Here is a 19,471-nt window from a genome sequence, read left to right as displayed (position 1 = left end):
TTTGGGCCTTATCTGACAATGCAGAGAAAACAGTGAAACTGTTTGGGTCTTAGTTAGGAAACAGAACCTTCTGCCTGCACGGAGCCTCATTGAAATTGAAATTGGGGCTTTATTTTCCCATCCTTGACTCGGCTACAAGGGAGAAGAAACTTTATTTGGAAAGAGATGGACGATAAACAGCTGAGTGAAATTTTTCATTTAAACCTTTTTTAGCCAAAAAATGCAGACCCAGGACAACTGCAACATTTCATGAATTCATATAGATTTTAGCAAATTGTTTAGATTGAAACAAAAAAGTAGGGGAAAGTGAAAATGTTGAAACAAAATGTTTGTTTTTTTTCAGGCTGGGTATAAAATACTTGAACTGTCAGTGGGCCAGAGAGAGAGTGGGAATGACTCTCTAGCCCAGTGCCTAGGACACTTACCTGCATAGGCACCAACTCCAGCCCCAGAGCACCCATGGGGAAAAATTAGTGGGTGCACCGCACCCACTGGCAGCCAAGCTTCCCCTCCTTCTCGCCTCCTTCACCCCTCCCCAGCGTGCCACGTCCCTGCTCCTTCCCCCTCCCTCCAAGCGCCTCCCGTCCCCCACCGCCTAACAGCTGTTTGGTATTTTCAGATATTACACCAGCCTCTGGATTCCCCTGCCAATATTCATATGGGGGGAGGGGTTATTATTAGAGCTGTGTGAATAACTGATTTTTTTTGATTCACTGGCAGTTCTGAACAAAATTGAAAACATTATATAAATATCAGGATCATTTAACAGTATATAGACTTGTGTATGAGATTTTTCAAAGCTGACTAAGTGACTTGGACACCAAATCCTATTAAAATTAATCACATTCTATATTTGTTATATATTAATACGTATATATATTTTTATATAGTTTCTGATGCTTTTCATGCTGTCATTTAAAGTTCCAGTAACCATGCCTTTAAAGGGCTTTCTAAAATAAATCTTTAAGATTTTTTTTTAAATAGCTAATTTTAAAGGATAAATAAAACTAAGCAATAAGACAAGTCTACCATGAGTAGACCCATTGAAGTTAATAAGAATAAGTGTAAGGGTTTCCAGGATTGGGGCCTAAAATTGCATACTTTAGATGGCATTATAAGGCAGCAGGTTGAAGATTGGGTGTCTTTAATTCTTTTTGCCTATTTAAAATTCCCGCAATAATTTACTTCCAAATCTGCTGGGTAGTGTTGCTGTGCACTATTAAACAGTTATTTCATTTCACCATAGAGCTGGCTGTATTTCAATGAGGGGCAAAATGATTACTGGTACTTTATACTCTTTGTGGCCAAACTGGTGGAGGGCCAATGCACAGGGAATAAGCAGAGTGGGTCGTCTGCTACTGGCATCATGACAGCCAGTGCACAATTCCTCACTGATGACAGAGGCACCACTGAATAGTGGGACATGTTGCTGCTTTTATGAGAAGGCTGTGTTTCAAGCAAGCACATCCTGCATACAGGAGTATGTACTAGACAGCTGCAGGATTGGACATGTCTCATAAACAGCAGAATACACCAACACTGGGATGTCATTTTAATGCTGGATTGTTAGCTCCTGGTGCTCTCAGTGATATGGGGAGAATTCTCACATTTTACAGGAAAAGCCACATGGATGTAGCAAGTTGCCTGATGCTTGTAGAATATATTCAGTTTAGATCTGCATCTTTATTCCATATGGCAAAAAAAACCCTGGCCATTCTGACATGTTCCATTATACAGAGGAAACATTCATATAAGATTCTTTATTCATGTCAGATATGAGTATTGTAATGTATTCTAGGAAAAATAATGTTAAAATTCACCTTTCCTCCCCCCTTTTTTTTGTGAAGGATGTATCTAAGAATGGCTGCATTATTCCCTTCCTTGTTACTTTATTTCTGGATCTCAAAGTGGCTATAATCCTGAGGAAGAAGACCAAATGTCTTAATAAATTATGGCAAACAATCCACTGATATAACATCATCATTCTGGAAAAACAAAAAATTGTTTTTAAAAAATTGGATGTAGAAGTCCTCTAATAAAAGGAGACATTTAAAGTTTTCAAGGCTTTCAGCAATCCAGGTCTTACAAAATGAACCGTTATACAACCATGAAACAACTTGGCGATGGCACCTATGGCAGTGTACTCATGGGAAAGAGCAATGAGTCAGGAGAGCTTGTGGCTATCAAAAGGTATGTGATATTGAATAAATGTACTCTTATATAGTTAAGATTGTAACTTTTATACTATGCTATTTATGTGCAAGAAAATAATTAAGATAGTTTACTTGAAAAAATTAAGATCTTAAAAAACAAAGATTGTGTGTTCTTTTAGATGTCTGATTTGATGACCTCAGACCACATTCTCAACTGGTGTAAAACATTGTGATTCCATGGAAGTCAATTGAGTTACACCAGCCAAGGATATGGCCTCTGAACAAAACCAGAATGTGTTTTTAAAAATCAATCATTGGTATTTTTTCTCCTGGAGTAACTTTAGAAGAAAGTAATATAAGTGTGATTTTTTTTCACCCAATAGAAGTCAAAGGGCAGAATTTAGCCTACAGTTGGTAATTTAGGAAAAGCTGCTGGATCAGTGGTTATACTTGTTACAGTTATACCATAATGCCCTGAATATCATAGTAAGTAATTTCTTGCATATGGTGTATGTCAGAAATTTAAGGGTGACTGCAATGTACTTTTTGGTACTCTGAGATACTTTAAAGTGACCACCAAATTCTTCTCAAGTTTACATATTGAATTCCCATGATAGCTATGTTCCTCTGGGGAAAACTGAACTGTTTACTTCAAGAGTGGGTCTTGAGAGAGGTGTGGGTGAAAGAACTTTCTCGACAGCTGACCTGTGACTGTGAAACTTGGGGCCAGAAGAGATTGGAATAGCCACAAGCCTCCAGATTCAAATAGAAAATATGCTGCTTACACATGGTCTTCCAACAATAAATATGTTAACTACTATAAAAATAGATATATTACCTCTTAACTGGCAGATGGAGAGAGAGATCCTTACATGCATGCTTTAGCATTTGTAAGTTAAGTTACTGTAATGATGAGCAATGTATAAGTACCTAGTTAAGTAAGTAAATAAGCAAGGTGACAGTTCGGTTTTAAATCTCATCTTAAAACCATTAGCTCCTGGGCACCCCTAAATCCTTAAATTCTTATGATGAGGTTCAGGTCCTATCCATTCTGTTTTGTGCAGAAGGGAATAAAATAGGTCTACAAAAGCAACCTTACTGTGACCCAGATATGATCCCATATAGAGCTTTTGGGGCAAATTATTCCTGTCAGGAGAAGGGTCAATCACAGAAGTTAGAAACCGATCTGTGCAAGATGTAGGGCAATTAGTCCAGGGAGCATATGAGAACAGTTACTGTTCCCACTGACCCTAGGCTCTACCCCAGCATGGCTCCTCCATGGGTTTCAGCTGCAGAGGAATACCCCAGACCCTGTTGCAGCACTTGTGTCCTGATTGACTACTACTTTGTCCATATACACATTAAAAAGAAATTACCTTACTCTGGCCCATTATAGAACAAGAAGTCTCTTTGTTCCTAAGGGTTTTAATTTGTTGTGCAAGAATGAGGTCTGACTCCATTAAATTTAATTTTGCTTTTACTACTTGTACTTTAGAAATGGTAGAACAGATGCATTTCATGTCTCATTAGATGCTGTAGTAGATTGCTGCAAGCAATATATTCCTGCCTGTTTGCTTTGCCACACAATCTACTCTAACATAGCTGCTTGTCATCAGGGAATCTAAATAATAAATGTAATGTTAAGGTTTTCTTGGATCATCTGACAGGTTAAAGATGAACACCAAAGCAATTCTGTTTCTAAAGGAAGAAACACATTGTGGGCCTATGTGAGCAGGTGTCTTTCCTAACCTGCTTTAATACAACCCTCATACTGTAGAGTTACAACTCTCTTCCCTCCTGCCCTTGGAATTTGGCTTTGTTTTCAAAGGCTTGGTAACTGGACGTGAGCAAACAATATGCCTTTTGATATGGCTAAATGTAAAGGTATACATCTAAGAACAAAGAATATAGGCTGTACCAATAGGATGGGAGACTCCCTCCTGGGAAGCAGTGTCTGGAAAAAAAAATTGGGGGATGAGATGGATAATCAGATGAACATGAGTTCCTGGTGTGCTACTGTGTCCAAAAGAGCTAATGTGCTCCTTAGATGCATAAACAGGGGAACCTTGAGTAGGAGTAGGAAGGTTATTTTACCTCTGTATTTGGCACTGGTATGCCTGCTGCTGGAATACTGTTTCCATTTCTGGTGTCTGCAATTCAAGAAGGTTGTTGATAAATTGGAGTGGGCTCAAAGAAGAGCCACGAAAACGATTAAAGGATTAGACAACATGACATAGTATTGAGCTCTTTAAATCTGTCTATTTAGCTTAACAAAGAGAAGATTTGAGTGACTTGATTACAGTCTATAAGAACCTACATGGGGAACAAATATTTAGTAATAGACTCTCTGCAGCCTAACAAAGGAAAGTATAACACGATCCAATGGTTGGAAGTTGAAGCTAGACAAATTCAGACTGGAAGTAAGGCATACGTTTTTAACAGTGAGAGTAATTAACCATTGGATCAGTTTACCTAGGGTTGTGGTGGATTCTCCATCACTGGCAATTTTTAAATCAAGATTGGATGTGTTTGTAAAAGATCTGTCCCAGGAATTATTTTGGGGAAATTCTATAGCCTATGTTAAAGGGAATCAGACTAGATGATTGCAATGACCCTTCTGGCCTTAGAATCTATGAATAAGTTAGTGAGCATTTGACTTCAGGAAGAGCAAAATAAAGCCTGATGTTTGGATTCTAGTAGGGCTAGGCTGTACGTAACTTTCAGCAACGTGAGTCAGGCTCCCAGACCCCAGCAGGCTTGTACTCAGGCAGCTAGTCCATGCTGAAGTCAGTATCACCATGTCTGCACACCACTATTGTTATCTACGCTAGCTAGATTGTCGCTAGCATGGCTATGTCTACCATGCTACAATAGCACTTTCACTTGCAGCGTAAACATACCCTAAGTGACCTCTCCTACTTCAAATTCCCAGGCCCATGTCTTATCCACTGCGTCATGCTGACTCCCAGAGTTAAGGACATAGTTCAAATTACATAGGTGGGGTAAAATGCTTGCTGATATTTATAGAACTCCTGGGGATACCTTGGTCTATGTGGCTAGCTACCGTTTAAAAACTCTGTGTAGTGGTTAAAGATCATACATTACGTTTAATTGTGGCAAACCTAAAAACAATGCAATTCAACTAGATTTAATAATTTTATTAATATTTACTAAAATATGTTTGAAACATATTGAAAATAGAATTTGATTGTTATGCTGCTGAAAAGTGACACATTCCTGATCTTTCTTTGTTCTAAGAATATTTTGTGTGTATTATTCCTTTAGAATAAACTGTATTTTCTGGATTTTATTTCAGGATGAAAAGAAAGTTCTATTCTTGGGATGAATGTATGAATTTGAGAGAAGTCAAGGTAAAACTAAGAGCATAATATTTTGTAATGTATACTGAATGTTGTGTCTTTACCTTCTTGTTTAAATTTACACCTTGGTTAGTCCTAAATATAAAACCAGATTAGTAAGGAGCTAGAGGAAAAGCTTACTCTCCTACCTGATGTTTTGTTTTTGAAGTTTTTACATCCAACAGTGTAACATAACGTTTTAAATTAAACACTATATGAAGCAGTGTAGTGAACTGATTAATGGTGGAGCAGAAAAATTCTGTATCTTGTGATTTGTAATATTTATGTGATCTGGAAGGCTCTTCCATGGACTGTTTTTATCCAAAGTCATATTAATTTATCTTGCATGCAAATGAATTTGGGTTGTGGTCATGATTTCGATAGCAACCTTAAAATATCCATTTACTGTAAGTTTTTTCTGTTGATTGGCATTGTCTTTTTTACATGCAAATTATAGATAAATGAGTGCCTGGTTGAAAAATATTGGATTTTTGCATGAAAATACTTTCACTTGCACAAACTTGATACTCATTGAAAATTTGGCCCTGAAGGTTTATTCTTTCATGAACGTAACACTGATGTGGAGGAATGCAAATAGGTATTCAGAAGAAGTACAGAAAAATAGACAAGATACACTGCATTTGTCCAAGAACTATTTCTAATGTAGCGTTAACAACACTTTAGGCATTGCTCTTTTTTAGCTCTGTTGGATAACCAAAATTACTGTCATAAATTGAATACACATGTTGCTGTATTGCAGTCTCTTAAGAAACTGAATCACGCCAATGTGATAAAACTGAAAGAAGTTATAAGAGAAAATGACCACCTTTACTTTGTGTTTGAGTATATGAAGGAAAATCTCTATCAGTTAATGAAGGACAGGTATGTTTCATTTGTAAAACGTACAGTAGAATCTGGTGTTTGCAATTTTTTTAATGAGTTCCATTGATATCTTGAGCAATGTGCTAAAATGTCTGTTTTAAGACTCATTCCATACTTCATAGATTCAAATTAATAAAAGCTGAGGTCAATGGAAGTTATGCCTATGTATCTGAGGACAGAATTATGAATTGTTCAGCTTCCAGTATAGCTGGAATAACAGAACCAGATAAGAATTCTGATATAATCACATGGCTTGGGTGTATAGTAGCCATGCAGGAATTTGTGAAAGCCATTTTCTTAATCCCTTTTAATGTATGAAGGACAAAATGTAGGCAATCTGCAGCCCATCGGGGTAATCCGCTGGTAGGCCATGAGACAGTTTGTTTACATTAACCATCTGCAGGCACAGCCGCCCGCAGTTTTCAGTGGCCGCAGTTTGCTGTTTCCGGCCAATGGGAGCTGCGGGAAGTGGCACGGGCTGCAGGGATGCACTGGCTGCTGCTTCCCACAGCTCCCATTGGCTGGGAACAGCAAACCGTGGCCACTGGGAGCTGCTGGCAGCCGTGCCTGTGGATGGTCAATGTAAACAAACGGTCTGGCAGCCCACCAGCCGATTACCCTGATGGGCCATGTGGTGGGCAACCTGCAGGCCGCACTAGACTAATATTTCACCAGCTGTCTATATTGATCGGTTTGGCTTGTGGAGGGTCGGGGCAGTGGGGAGAGGTTGTAGGTACGCAGGAGAGAAAGAGAGAGAAGACCAACATGTTTATATACAGACTTGGAACATGATCTTTCTGTACTTTTGCAAACAAAATACCCTTTGCAATCAGAGTGAGTTTTACTTGAATATGGAACGCCATATTAAGCCCTTGATTGGTAATATAAAAATTTTGCTTTGTTCTTTCACCCTTGAGGTTCAGTTGTGTCATAGTATATTGTGTAAAATGCTGAAAATGTTCATTACAGGAAAAAAAATCTCTATTAAAAAGTGCTTGAAATAGTTAAATATTTTATGTAAATTTGTTTCTTTGCAGAAACAAGCTGTTCCCTGAGTCAGTCATCAGAAACATTATGTATCAAATATTACAGGGGCTAGCTTTTATCCATAAGCACGGTAGGTTTCTTTGTAGAATTTAACTGCAGCCCTCTTTTGAGAGAGAAGATAATGCACAGTAATCATAGAAAATAATTTATGGCTGGGGTTATAGGTTAAACAGATCAAGTTATAGTATTATAGAAAGTATGTGACTGCCATACGTAGTCTCAAAAATGTGCTATCTTAAGAAAGCCGTGTGGATTTTTAAATTATATGTGGTTCTTCTGTAATTGGAGGCTCTTTTCTGAAAGCATCAATAATTATTATTTAGAGACTGTTTAGTACGTTTCAGCCCTAGATCAAAGATGATTTTGATTCTGAAGAAAGTTGCATGGTGTGCTGTACAGTGCATTTCTTATTTTTCTCAAGAGGGTATGTTTGGGGACAGTTGATACTTTGCAGATTGCAGTTTCATCTATCTTTTAAGTATCAAAATAAAGTAGTGCAATATCTACAAAAATGTTGAAATAATTTGTTCACTAAAATACAAACTGAATATGTCTATTGCATGAAATCTAGCAGGTATGAGCAGCCCCAGCTCACTGAAGAAGTTGTGGGTGCACTGCATCTTTCAGAACTCACAGAAATTTAGCAAAATATTCTACTTAATTTATTCTGGTGTGCAAAGCATCGTTTAAACTGCTTTTTGATATACTAGTATCAAGTCCCTTTATATTAAAAAGTATCATCCTATTCTCCTGTTCATTTTATCTTTATACTTTTTTCCTCCCCTCATCACTTTCTCTGCAATGTGCCAGAGAACATAAGATGTTCACTGATAATGAAATAACATAGTATTGCATAGTAAGACTCTTGGATACAGTACTTCACTAAAAAGAACCTCTCCTATGCTTACTAGTGTTGTAAGTGATCCCTAAAGTATTGTTTTTGTGTCTTTTTGATTTATGACCATAGGTATTCTCTGGTCATCAACAAACTTTCTATTTATACGCATAAAATAGATGAGTGAGTCACATGTAGAGAACGTGAAAAAGTCTTATTTCTATAAAATGTTAACAGGTTGTTCTAATCTTAGATATATGGGCATAGAAAGATGATGAAATTTACAAAATCACCTTTTACCTTCATAATTAGAGTTGAATCCTTGTGATTTTAGATTTTCAGTACATAGTTAGTACGCATTATGCCTCTGGCATTTAGGGCAGTGATGAAGCTCCTCCATGCCTGTCTTTTTCTGGCAAATCTTTCAGTGGTTCCCTGGCTGTGTCCCAGGTTTTTCAGCTCAGCTTCCACAGCTCTTTGCCACGTTGTTTTCGGGTGGCCTCGTTTTCACTTGCCTTCAGGTCAGGGGCGACTCTAGACATTTCGCCACCCCAAGCACGGCGGCATGCCCTGGGGGGGCGCTCTGCTGGTCGCCGGTCCCGCAGCTCCGGTGGACCTCCCGCAGGCGTGCCTGCGAACGGTCCGCTGGCATGCCGCCGAAGGCAGCTTGCCTGCCACCCTCCTGGCGACCGGCAGAGCGCCCCCCGTGGCATGCCGCCCCAAGCACGTGCTTGGCGTGCTGGGGCCTGGAGCCGCCCCTGCTTCAGGTATCCATCTTAGTACCGTTCTGGTGATGGAATCAATTTCTCTTCAAAGCACATGGCAAGTTCATTTCCAGTGTCTCCTGATAATGATGGTACTTGTATCTTCTTGGCTGAACATAGAAAACCAATACATTCAGTAAATACTGAATTGCAGTATTGCTTAGTGGGGTCAACAGATATAGATTTGTAGAAAGTAACAACATATTTGAATTAAACAGCAAGGATGATTAGACCATGTAGAGGAAGAAACCATGCTATACGCAGCCTAATTTTAAAACACGGATACCTAAATAAAATTTGCAAATCCTGTATTTGGATGCTCATATTAGAATTTAGGTGCATGAAACAGACCTTTATATGTGTAACTGCTGATAGGAACATCTAAAATCAGAATTTGGATGTCCTGTTAAAAGCCAATATTTGGAAGCTGGTCCCAGAATGATAAATAAAACTAACTCCTACAAGAAATGTTAACTGAAGAATTATGTCAGAGACTCTTGTTTATTTATATGTAAGAGGAAGAAACAAAAAAGTGCTCTGTTTCTAAAACTGGTTTCAGTTATTTAAAATTATTAAACAAAACAAACTTCCATTAACTACCATTGCATTGATAGCCAAATCGTCACAGTACAAAATGAAACAGTCATTTCCTGAAAGCTGCTGCATATTTTTGTTTTAAGTTTAGAGTTTTAAAACCAGGTAGTTTGTGCTTCTTAATTTACCAATAAATCCAAATTAAATTATAGGTAAACAGTTTCCTTCCTTTATAATATAACATACATTTGTTGAAAATGTGTGAATGAAAAAAAAGTTTATGGTCTCCAGAGAATCCCAGAGTGAATTCTATATGGCTAAATCAAAGCTGGTTGCTGAACAAGTGATGGTATAATTTGTCTTTTTCTGTATATACTCACAGGTTTTTTCCATCGGGATATGAAGCCTGAAAACCTTCTCTGTATGGGTCCAGAGCTTGTGAAAATAGCTGATTTTGGATTGGCTAGAGAACTAAGATCTCAACCACCGTACACAGATTATGTTTCTACCAGATGGTAAGTGATTTATGCAGTAAACGTATGACCTTAACTTACCCTCGCTTTGTACCTCCACTTCAGAATTTGGCCCATTATGTCTTATAGGTACCGTGCTCCTGAAGTTTTGTTGAGATCTTCTGTTTATAGCTCTCCTATTGATATATGGGCTGTTGGTAGCATAATGGCTGAACTGTACACGCTGAGACCTCTTTTCCCAGGGACAAGCGAAGTAGATGAGATCTTCAAAATTTGCCAAGTATTAGGGACTCCAAAGAAGGTAAGTCCTATTGTAGATTTATAGTAGTATACATTAATGAGAATAAAATGAATAAATCATATGGAGTGCTATCTTGCCTTTAGTGGGTGCATATAAACTACTGACATTGTAGTAATTGCTTGTGCAAACACTTGATGCTTTCTAAATTTTACTTTTGTTCTTACTGACATATAGAATGATATTCCTGTTTTGTGTATTAACACCCTTTATATGATGTGGATTAAGTAGCTATAAAAATCACACATCATGATGAAAGCCAGATAAATGAAAATTGTTTTTTAAAAAAGGGGTTGCACCTGTGGCTTTAAGGATATTTGCATTAAAATATTTTTTTCATTGTAATATTGCCAAATTATTATTCTGGAAATTATTATGATGTCTTAATTAGAGAATTGTGTCTCTAAGGTGAGGAAACAATGGAACACACAAACTGTTAAGATAAAGCGCTTCTGTTTTCATGTAAATATTGTTAGCAATAGCATAAAGGGAGGAAAAATGTACACAATCTGTAGGGTGTTAGAATTACTTTATTTTAGGCACCATCTGCTATTTAAGGGCCAAGTTTTGATAAATGTAGGCTGAGTAGTGCTTACAAAAATATGCACATGTACTTGCATTTGCACACACACAGAAATTGCTTGCACAAGTAGATATCCGAGTAGGCAAATATTTGGGTATGCGAACATTTATTTTCTGCAGGTGCAAATCAGGTTTTGTTCTTTTTAAAACAAAAATTGTAAATGCTTGATTCTGCAATGAGTTACAAAAGTACTACATAGATTATTATTTGTAGTACACTCTAAATGCGTGTGCCACTTTACACAACACATAGAAAGACAGTCTCCACCCCAAGGAGCATACTGTTCAATTTGGACACAACAGTTCAAATAGAAGGAGGTGTGGAGATGCAACAGCAAAGAGACTTCATGAAAGAAGGTTTGAAGGAGGAGGTGAATGATGCTTGGTGCATGGGAAACGAGACTAGGGGATGACATGAAAGAAGGTGATAAGAGCAAACAGTGGTATGAAGGGAAGGTACATGGGAGTCAAGGGACCTGTAGGATTAATCAAGAGAAGAGAGACGTAAGCAGGGGTGGAAGGTAAAAATGAGAAGCCTGAACTTAATGCTGAAGATGAGAGGAAGCCAGTGAAGGGATTTCAGGAGGCATTGGGGTAAGAGGGTTGAAGTGGCAACAGAAGAAGACAGCTTTATCCTGCAGAATTTTTAATAGACTGAATAGATGCAGGTATGCCAAGGCATTATGGATTCTCTCCACAAGATTAATGATTCCAGCTTCCACCACTTGGGCTGTGCATCTCCCTCCTCAGCATGCAGGTTCTAGAATTCTGTTTTAATTGGATCCAAAACGATGTAATGTGTTAACTTTCTGCCATCTTGTTTTCACTTTTTAACAGAGTGACTGGCCAGAAGGGTACCAGCTTGCGTCTGCCATGAATTTCCGCTTCCCACAATGTATCCCTATGCACCTCAAAACTCTCATTCCAAATGCCAGCAATGAGGCAATACAGCTTATGACTGATATGCTAAACTGGGATCCAAAGAAACGACCTACAGCAAGTCAGGTAAGACTGCCTAAGTGATGGATTTATTAGAAGGCTAATAATTTATATAGTGCTTTAGATTAAAATGTTACACATACTAGCAAAATGATCATCATAGCACTGTAGGAAAGTAAAAGTCAGCTTCCTATTTTGTAAATGTGGGTGGAAATAAGACAGAAGAGAAGCCCAAATATTCAAAGTTGGGTGGTTCAACTAATATCAAACTGTGAGTTCTGTTCTCTTTGTAATTTGGTCTTATTGATGCTGTCAGCACAGGTCCATATCAGAGACTCAGTCTCTGTCACACCTGACTTGAATAAATTCAGTCAGCAAGTGAAACAGTGTGAACTAATCAATGTTGTCTAATGGACAGAGCACTGACCTGGGATTCGGAGGAGCTGGGTTGTTTTCCTGGTATCTGACCTGCTGTGTGACCCTAAGCAAATTACATCTCTGTGCTTCGTTTTCTCCATTTATAAAAGGGACAGTGATAAAACCTTCCCTTGTGAAGTATTTTGAGATCCATGAGTGAAAAGTGTTATATAGGAACTAAATATCTTTGTAGATCTGAGGTGGACCTTACTAAGCAATCAGGGACAAATTTTGTAGGGGCTTCAACATATCACATCTTTTTCCATAAGAGTTAATTAAAACCCCAAATATGTGTACTGCCAAGTACCAAAGGTGTCTAAATTGGATACCTTTTTGTGGGTAGCCAAAGTTAATGTAAATACACTTATAGGATGTAAAAGAGGATTACAGTAGGGAATGCAACAGAAAAAGGGAATATTGCAGGACAAGATGAAAATCCAACTAATCACATGTGGATATAATGCAGGTGACTCAAATGTGACTAAAGCTGATGGTACAAAATAAATCAACCACACCTCTCCGCTTTAAAAAAAGAACTAGTATTACACGAGTCACCTCTAGCACTGTAGCCATCACACACAGAATGCCACACAGCCCTTCTGTAAAAAGGAACTGGGTTTAGCCTAAATTGCATTGTCAAAGAGTCAGCTGTGCAGTGCATAAAGGAGACTTTAGTGTGTGCTCATGGAAACAGGTGTCCAGGAGTTGGTGTGCAATAGTCCATATGGTATTGTGATGTAGTGCTAAATGTTATAATGTTGGAGCCCTGTAGAAATGTACCTGTCACACATGCACACTTTCTCCCTTTCTGTTTTCTTCACCCACACCTACTGTTTATGTGTCCTTCCTCCTGCAGGGCAGAGCCAAGACATTCATTCTGTCTCCGCCCATTTGAAGCATAATACATCACAATGCTCTGTCCTTCTAATGGGAAGAACTGCTCTGGGGCAGCGGGTGGGATAAGGGCGCCATACTGTTGTTACCAGAAGTGAGTGTTGCAAATTCCTCCTTGAGCTGCAAGGAGTGGCCTAGCTTCCCCATCACCTCAGAGTGCTGGAACGTGGCTGACTCCACCTCCTCCCCTAACCCTGACTACTCTGCTGCTGGCCTGGTGCCCTGGCTACTGGTCCCCATCACTGGGCTGGAGACACCCTGGAGGGGTAAAGGGCAGGGCGGGGAACAGGGCTGATGGGATGAGGGTGGAGTTGAGGGGTTAGTGGGACATCATTATTAGAGTGAACATGCCATTTCTTCTGAGTTTCTCTGCTGCTGGGGAGCCTGTTCCCCAGAGCAACTCTTTCTCATCAAATATATTCTGGATTTAGTAATAACATTTTAGATATACAGAGTGCTTCTCATCCTGGGTGAGCTCAAAATATTTTACTACTTGCATACATATTGCCCTGTTCAAATGCAGCCTCCTCTGGGGTGGAAGGCAGCAAGCTGGTGCCCAGAGCAATGCAAAAAGGAAAAAAAGTAGGAGAGGCAATGTGACATACCAGAGTACAATCCAGACTAATGAGCAGCTGTGTCACCCCTGCCCTGCAATGTTGGGTGCCTTACAATGCCTTGCTGAAGTAGCTCCCACCTGGACTGCTCACAAACAGCCTTGCAGCATGCAAGCCACACCCTGAGAGCGTGAGTGTGTGTAACTGCAGTCTGCAAGCCACACTTGGGTTATGCTCTGGCTCTCGTCAGCTTTGGTTATACTGCAAGGTGACCCCAACACACCCCCAGTCTTAGATTTTCCCTCAGAAATGTATGTCTTATACCATACAGCCCTCTCCTGGACAGTAAAAATTGAATCAAGTCTTATTTATTTAAGAGAATAATATGCTCACAACTTGTCACTCCAAATAGAGGTACCCAGACACTTCAATTTAAACATACTATGTTAGATAAAACAGGTTTGTACTCAATAAAGAGAGTTTTTGAGTACAAGTACTAAGATATAAAAGTCAGAAATGGTTACAAGAAAAATAAAGATAAGACATTTACTAATAACTTAACAGACGATATCCGATTCAAGCAAAGTTTCTCACCACATGCTTTCAGCGGTCTTACTGACCAAACCGTTTAGGTCAGTACCCCTCCTCCAGAGTCCAGTGAATTCTTCCTTTATCTCCTCATGTGCAGTGAATGCAATGGACAGGGAGATAGAGAAGGGTGCCTTGGGATGTTTATCCCTCCTTTTTATAGTTTCAGTCCCCCTCTTGAAAAACATTTCCAGCTGGGAACTAGAAGACAAAGAGTTGACGTGCAAGGATGCTCCCTGCTGGCTTTTTCTTACCCAGTTTTGATCTTTCTTTGTTTCCCTCACGGCTTGATGACTCTGTTTACTGCTTAAGTGCAAATTAAGGCAAACATTCATCCTTTGTTTAAGATAGACTTGTTTGCTAACTTCTGCTCGGGCAGGGCATTATAGAGGGAAATCTTATAACTTTACATATACTGTTGCCACAAATATTTTACCAGCACAATACTGACCAGCAAATTATGAGTTTTCAAATGATCCCTTACAAGGCATACCTTGTACAAAGATTATTACAATAAGAACATAAGTAAGGCCGTACCGGGTCAGACCAAAGGTCCATCTAGCCCAGTATCTGTCTACCGACAGTGGCCAATGCCAGGTGCTCCTGAGGGAGTGAACCTAACAGGCAATGATCAAGTGATCTCTCTCCTGCCATCCATCTCCATCCTCTGACGAACAGAGGCTAGGGACACCATTCTTACCCATCCTGGTTAATAGCCATTTATGGACTTAGCCACCATGAATTTATCCAGTCCCCTTTTAAACATTGTTATAGTCCTAGCCTTCACAACCTCCTCAGGTAAGGAGTTCCACAAGTTGACTGTGCGCTGCGTGAAGAAGAACTTCCTTTTATTTGTTTTAAACCTGCTGCCTATTAATTTCATTTGGTGACCCCTAGTTCTTGTATTATGGAAATAAGTAAATAACTTTTCCTTATCCACTTTCTCAACATCACTCATGATTTTATATACCTCTATCATGTCCCCCCTTAGTCTTCTCTTTTCCAAACTGAAGAGTCCTAGTCTCTTTAATCTTTCCTCGTATGGGACCCTCTCTAACCCCCTAATCATTTTAGTCGCTCTTTTCTGAACCTTTTCTAGTGCTAGAATATCTTTTTTGAGGTGAGGAGACCACATCTGTACACAGTATTCGAGATGTGGGTGTACCATGGATTTATATAAGGGCAATAATATATTCTCAGTCTTATTCTCTATCCCCTTTTTAATGATTCCTAACATCCTGTTTGCTTTTTAGACTGCCTCTGCACACTGCGTGGACATCTTCAGAGAACTATCCACGATAACTCCAAGATCTTTTTCCTGACTCGTTGTAGCTAAATTAGCCCCCATCATGTTGTATGTATAGTTGGGGTTATTTTTTCCAATGTGCATTACTTTACATTTATCCACATTAAATTTCATTTGCCATTTTGTTGCCCAATCACTTAGTTTTGTGAGATCTTTTTGAAGTTCTTCACAATCTGCTTTGGTCTTAACTATCTTGAGTAGTTTAGTATCATCTGCAAACTTTGCCACCTCACTGTTTACCCCTTTCTCCAGATCATTTATGAATAAATTGAATAGGATTGGTCCTAGGACTGACCCTTGGGGAACACCACTAGTTACCCCTCTCCATTCTGAGAATTTACCATTAATTCCTACCCTTTGTTCCCTGTCCTTTAACCAGTTCTCAATCCATGAAAGAACCTTTCCTTTTATCCCATGACAGCTTAATTTACATAAGAGCCTTTGGTGAGGGACCTTGTCAAAGGCTTTCTGGAAATCTAAGTACACTATGTCCACTGGATCCCCCTTGTCCACATGTTTGTTGACCCCTTCAAAGAACTCTAATAGATTAGTAAGACACGATTTCCCTTTACAGAAACCATGTTGACTATTGCTCAAGAGTTTGTTTTTCTATGTGTCTGACAATTTTATTCTTTACTATTGTTTCAACTAATTTGCCCGGTACCGACGTTAGACTTACCGGTCTGTAATTGCCGGGATCACCCCTAGAGCCCTTTTTAAATATTGGCGTTACATTAGCTAACTTCCAGTCATTGGGTACCGAAGCCGATTTAAAGGACAGGTTACAATAGTGTGTAGGATGTGAATATGGGGTATATTCTATCATGGGGGGGGGATTTTGGTTTATAACATTGGTCTTTACTTCTTGGAAAGTGTGATAGAGTTCTTTAATGTCCATGGAGAGCAGATAGACCCTCACTCAAAATATCCAATGTAATAAGTACATTGAGTTCAACTTGGATGGAAAAATGGCTGAACTAACCTGATGAGACATTTAAAGTTGTGTTTTCAGGGAATCTTGATATTTGGAGAAGTAGATTATAAACAAAATCAGTTAAATGTTTGAGTAATTGTGCAGAACTTGTTTTCCTTAAATGTTGTTGTAATTCACAATAGAAAATTGTTTGGTTCTATGTAGTGTAGTGCCAGAAGCTGCTTCATGGGGCAGGTTTTGTATACATTACAACTTTTACTAAAAATCCATGATGGTACTTAGAATGTTCATTGCATATCTGCAAAGCGCTGCAGTTTTGATTTTGTATTTTAGTTCTTGTGATCAAGCTGTCTCAGGGTATGCGTGTCACTGTGACATCAGATAGGCCAGATAAGACCAGCAGTTTGTTACTCTCAAAAGGTGGCCTGGGGAACCCCAACTTTTCTGCCAATGCAAATATTTGAAATTGACTTTACCCTAAAAAAAAAAAAATGCAAAGTTGACAACAGGCATTTGATCAGCTTTGACTTTCAAAAATTCAGGGATCTAATCATATGAAAATCAGGCAGCAATGCAGACTACCACAGTTTAGTTTTAAAATTAAACTGATGGCTAGTACAGTACTGAATTGAATACCCTATGTTTCAATAGTTTGAAAGAAATTGGTTACACTTATAAAATTGTTGATCTGCTATATTTTAAATAGATCTTTAGTCCTCTGTTTTAGACAGTTTCACTTTAGGATATTAAATGAAGTGATGCTCATATCGTTAATTGAGCAAGCTTAAACCCATGTGGACATGATGTATAGACCTAAAGTATTGAATTGTAATTGACTATTGATGTACAGTATGCACAGAGCTTGTTCTGGATTCTGAGTTTCCCTTGTACCATTCAGTAACATCACAAGTATCAAACAATAGGGGACAAATTCACCCTTAGTTGTATTTTATGGACTTGCCTGGGGCTGAGATAATCAAAGATGATTTTGGTTCTGTGTTTTTCAGTATTACAGGTGGTCTTAAATAAAATCCTAGATCCAGGTGTTTTGGAATCAGGACCCAAATCCAGATCTGTTGACCCAAACTGAAATTTTTCACATCTTGTGTCCTGGCCCTTTAAAATTCTTCCTATCCTTCAGGAGATTTCTTGTTCATTAAAGTGGATGCCATGGAACAACATTAAGAACTTCCTTTTCTGGAGGACAGGAGGACATTTACATGGCCAGGGTGGTGTATTTCTTTCATGCAGTATGTTGTATGCAAACTGTATTTTCTCGTGCAAAGTGAGTGATCTAATCACTTGAATTGCATTTACAGATTCACATTCTAGTTTATGCATATGCAAAGGCTAAGGGCCAGATTCTGGCAGCCCTGTCCATAAAGCTCAATCCAACTCCTACTGAAGTGAATGGAAGTCTTTTCATCAACCTTAATGAAAGTGGATCAAGCACATAATGCATAGTAGTTTACTCTGAGAAGTCTCTTTAACTTTAATGAGATGGCTCTGGGAATAAAATACTACTAATTAGGAGTAAGGGAGGCAAAATCTGGCTCTAACACACACAATATTTCAGCACATTTTTACAGGTCCCTTAATGCTGTTCCTTATTTCAGCAACCATTCAGTTTCAGAACTTTTGGTACATGGCTGCTATAGTATTTACATTAATTGGAAACCCATTTTTAAAAAAAAGACACTTAGATTTCCTCATAGGAAGAGTGAAGGAGTAGATGGGAGAGAGAAATTTTTATAAGTGATTTGAACTGGAGCATGCTGTTGCTGTTTAGCTCTTTTTACTACCTCACCATGAAACAGTTTATTCTTAGGTGTCTTCCTTAGGCAAAGTAACTTGATTTGCCTACATCAGAAAATGAAGAAAGACAAGCTTTAAAAAGTTAAATGCGCACACACAAAAATAAGAAGCCAATGAAACCCTTCCAAAGCCACATAATCTGAAAAGAAAAGATGTCGCTCCTACTCTTTCAGTGGCTCACTTTAAAACCCACTTAAGAATCCTTGTGCTGAGAAAAACCTGGTTAAAACTTAAATGCTGCCTTTGAAGAGGAGTTGATTAAAATTAATCCTGCTAGCCACCCAAATCCAAGCCTGCCTGACCCCCTGGGGCTGAGTTTAGGCAGTTAGCCTGAGCCACCGCCCATGCCAATGTCCACATTGCTATTTTTAGCATGCACAGATGTGTCTCCCATTGCTGGGAATCACACCTCCCAGTGGCAGTGTAGACATACCCTAAGGCTCAGACAATGACAATCCCTCCTGGATTTCAGGTGTCAGAACAATGCTTTGGACTGCTCTGGGAAACTACACCTTTGGAGCATATGGTATTGCTGTGCTGTGCACCCAGAAGAGGACATGAGGATGCCATGGAAAAAAGCAAAATGAACAATCAAGAGCAAGAAAATAGGTGCTGTCATTTACAGATGAACATCATGAGAGTACAGCAAGCACAGCACTCTGGATGTACGCCACAGTAGACTACATAAAACAAAGCAAGCAACCTGCAGATGTGAACATGCATAGAGCAAACTGAAAATACAGGAGAAACTTTGCTCATTAGTGTATACCAATTAAAGAACAAAGACTCACTACTCAAAATAGCAGCCATGATGCATGTGTGCAAGTCATCTATATGAGACTGTTCCCATATACATCAATAGCTGTAGCCTACCTAACCTAAGTAAGAGGAGAACCTCGTTCAGAAATATCCCCCTTGGAGATGTTCCTGATTAGTGCTGTTAACCTAGGAAACAATGTGAACTGAACATTGCAATAGAGAATCCACATGTGTGCTGGGATGGCAAGAAGGCTCTTAACTTACAAGGAATGTCCTCTATCCGTTTTCTGTAAGCTATCTATCTATACATCCATTCATCTTTTTTAGGTATTTCTAGG

The 19,471-nt window shown here is 39.0% G+C and overlaps 1 protein-coding gene across 6 annotated transcripts in view; it reads left to right on the top strand.

Annotated features, from left to right (window-relative positions):
- The window catches only part of MAK (male germ cell associated kinase), a 56,186-nt gene that overhangs the window by 9,472 nt on the left and 27,243 nt on the right, over positions 1-19,471 (top strand). For all 6 annotated transcript variants that reach the window (XM_039526741.1, XM_039526742.1, XM_039526739.1 and 3 more), the window contains 7 exons: positions 1,848-2,190; positions 5,470-5,524; positions 6,273-6,394; positions 7,432-7,511; positions 9,957-10,089; positions 10,177-10,348; positions 11,765-11,932. In XM_039526741.1, coding sequence (XP_039382675.1) covers positions 2,090-2,190; positions 5,470-5,524; positions 6,273-6,394; positions 7,432-7,511; positions 9,957-10,089; positions 10,177-10,348; positions 11,765-11,932 — 831 coding nt within the window. In that variant the 5' untranslated portion in view covers positions 1,848-2,089. The remainder of the gene's footprint in view (positions 1-1,847; positions 2,191-5,469; positions 5,525-6,272; positions 6,395-7,431; positions 7,512-9,956; positions 10,090-10,176; positions 10,349-11,764; positions 11,933-19,471) is intronic.

This window comes from Mauremys reevesii, linkage group 2 (genome assembly GCF_016161935.1).
Source record: "Mauremys reevesii isolate NIE-2019 linkage group 2, ASM1616193v1, whole genome shotgun sequence".
Taxonomy (NCBI): domain Eukaryota; kingdom Metazoa; phylum Chordata; order Testudines; family Geoemydidae; genus Mauremys; species Mauremys reevesii.
This window is presented reverse-complemented; position numbering and strand designations above follow the sequence as displayed.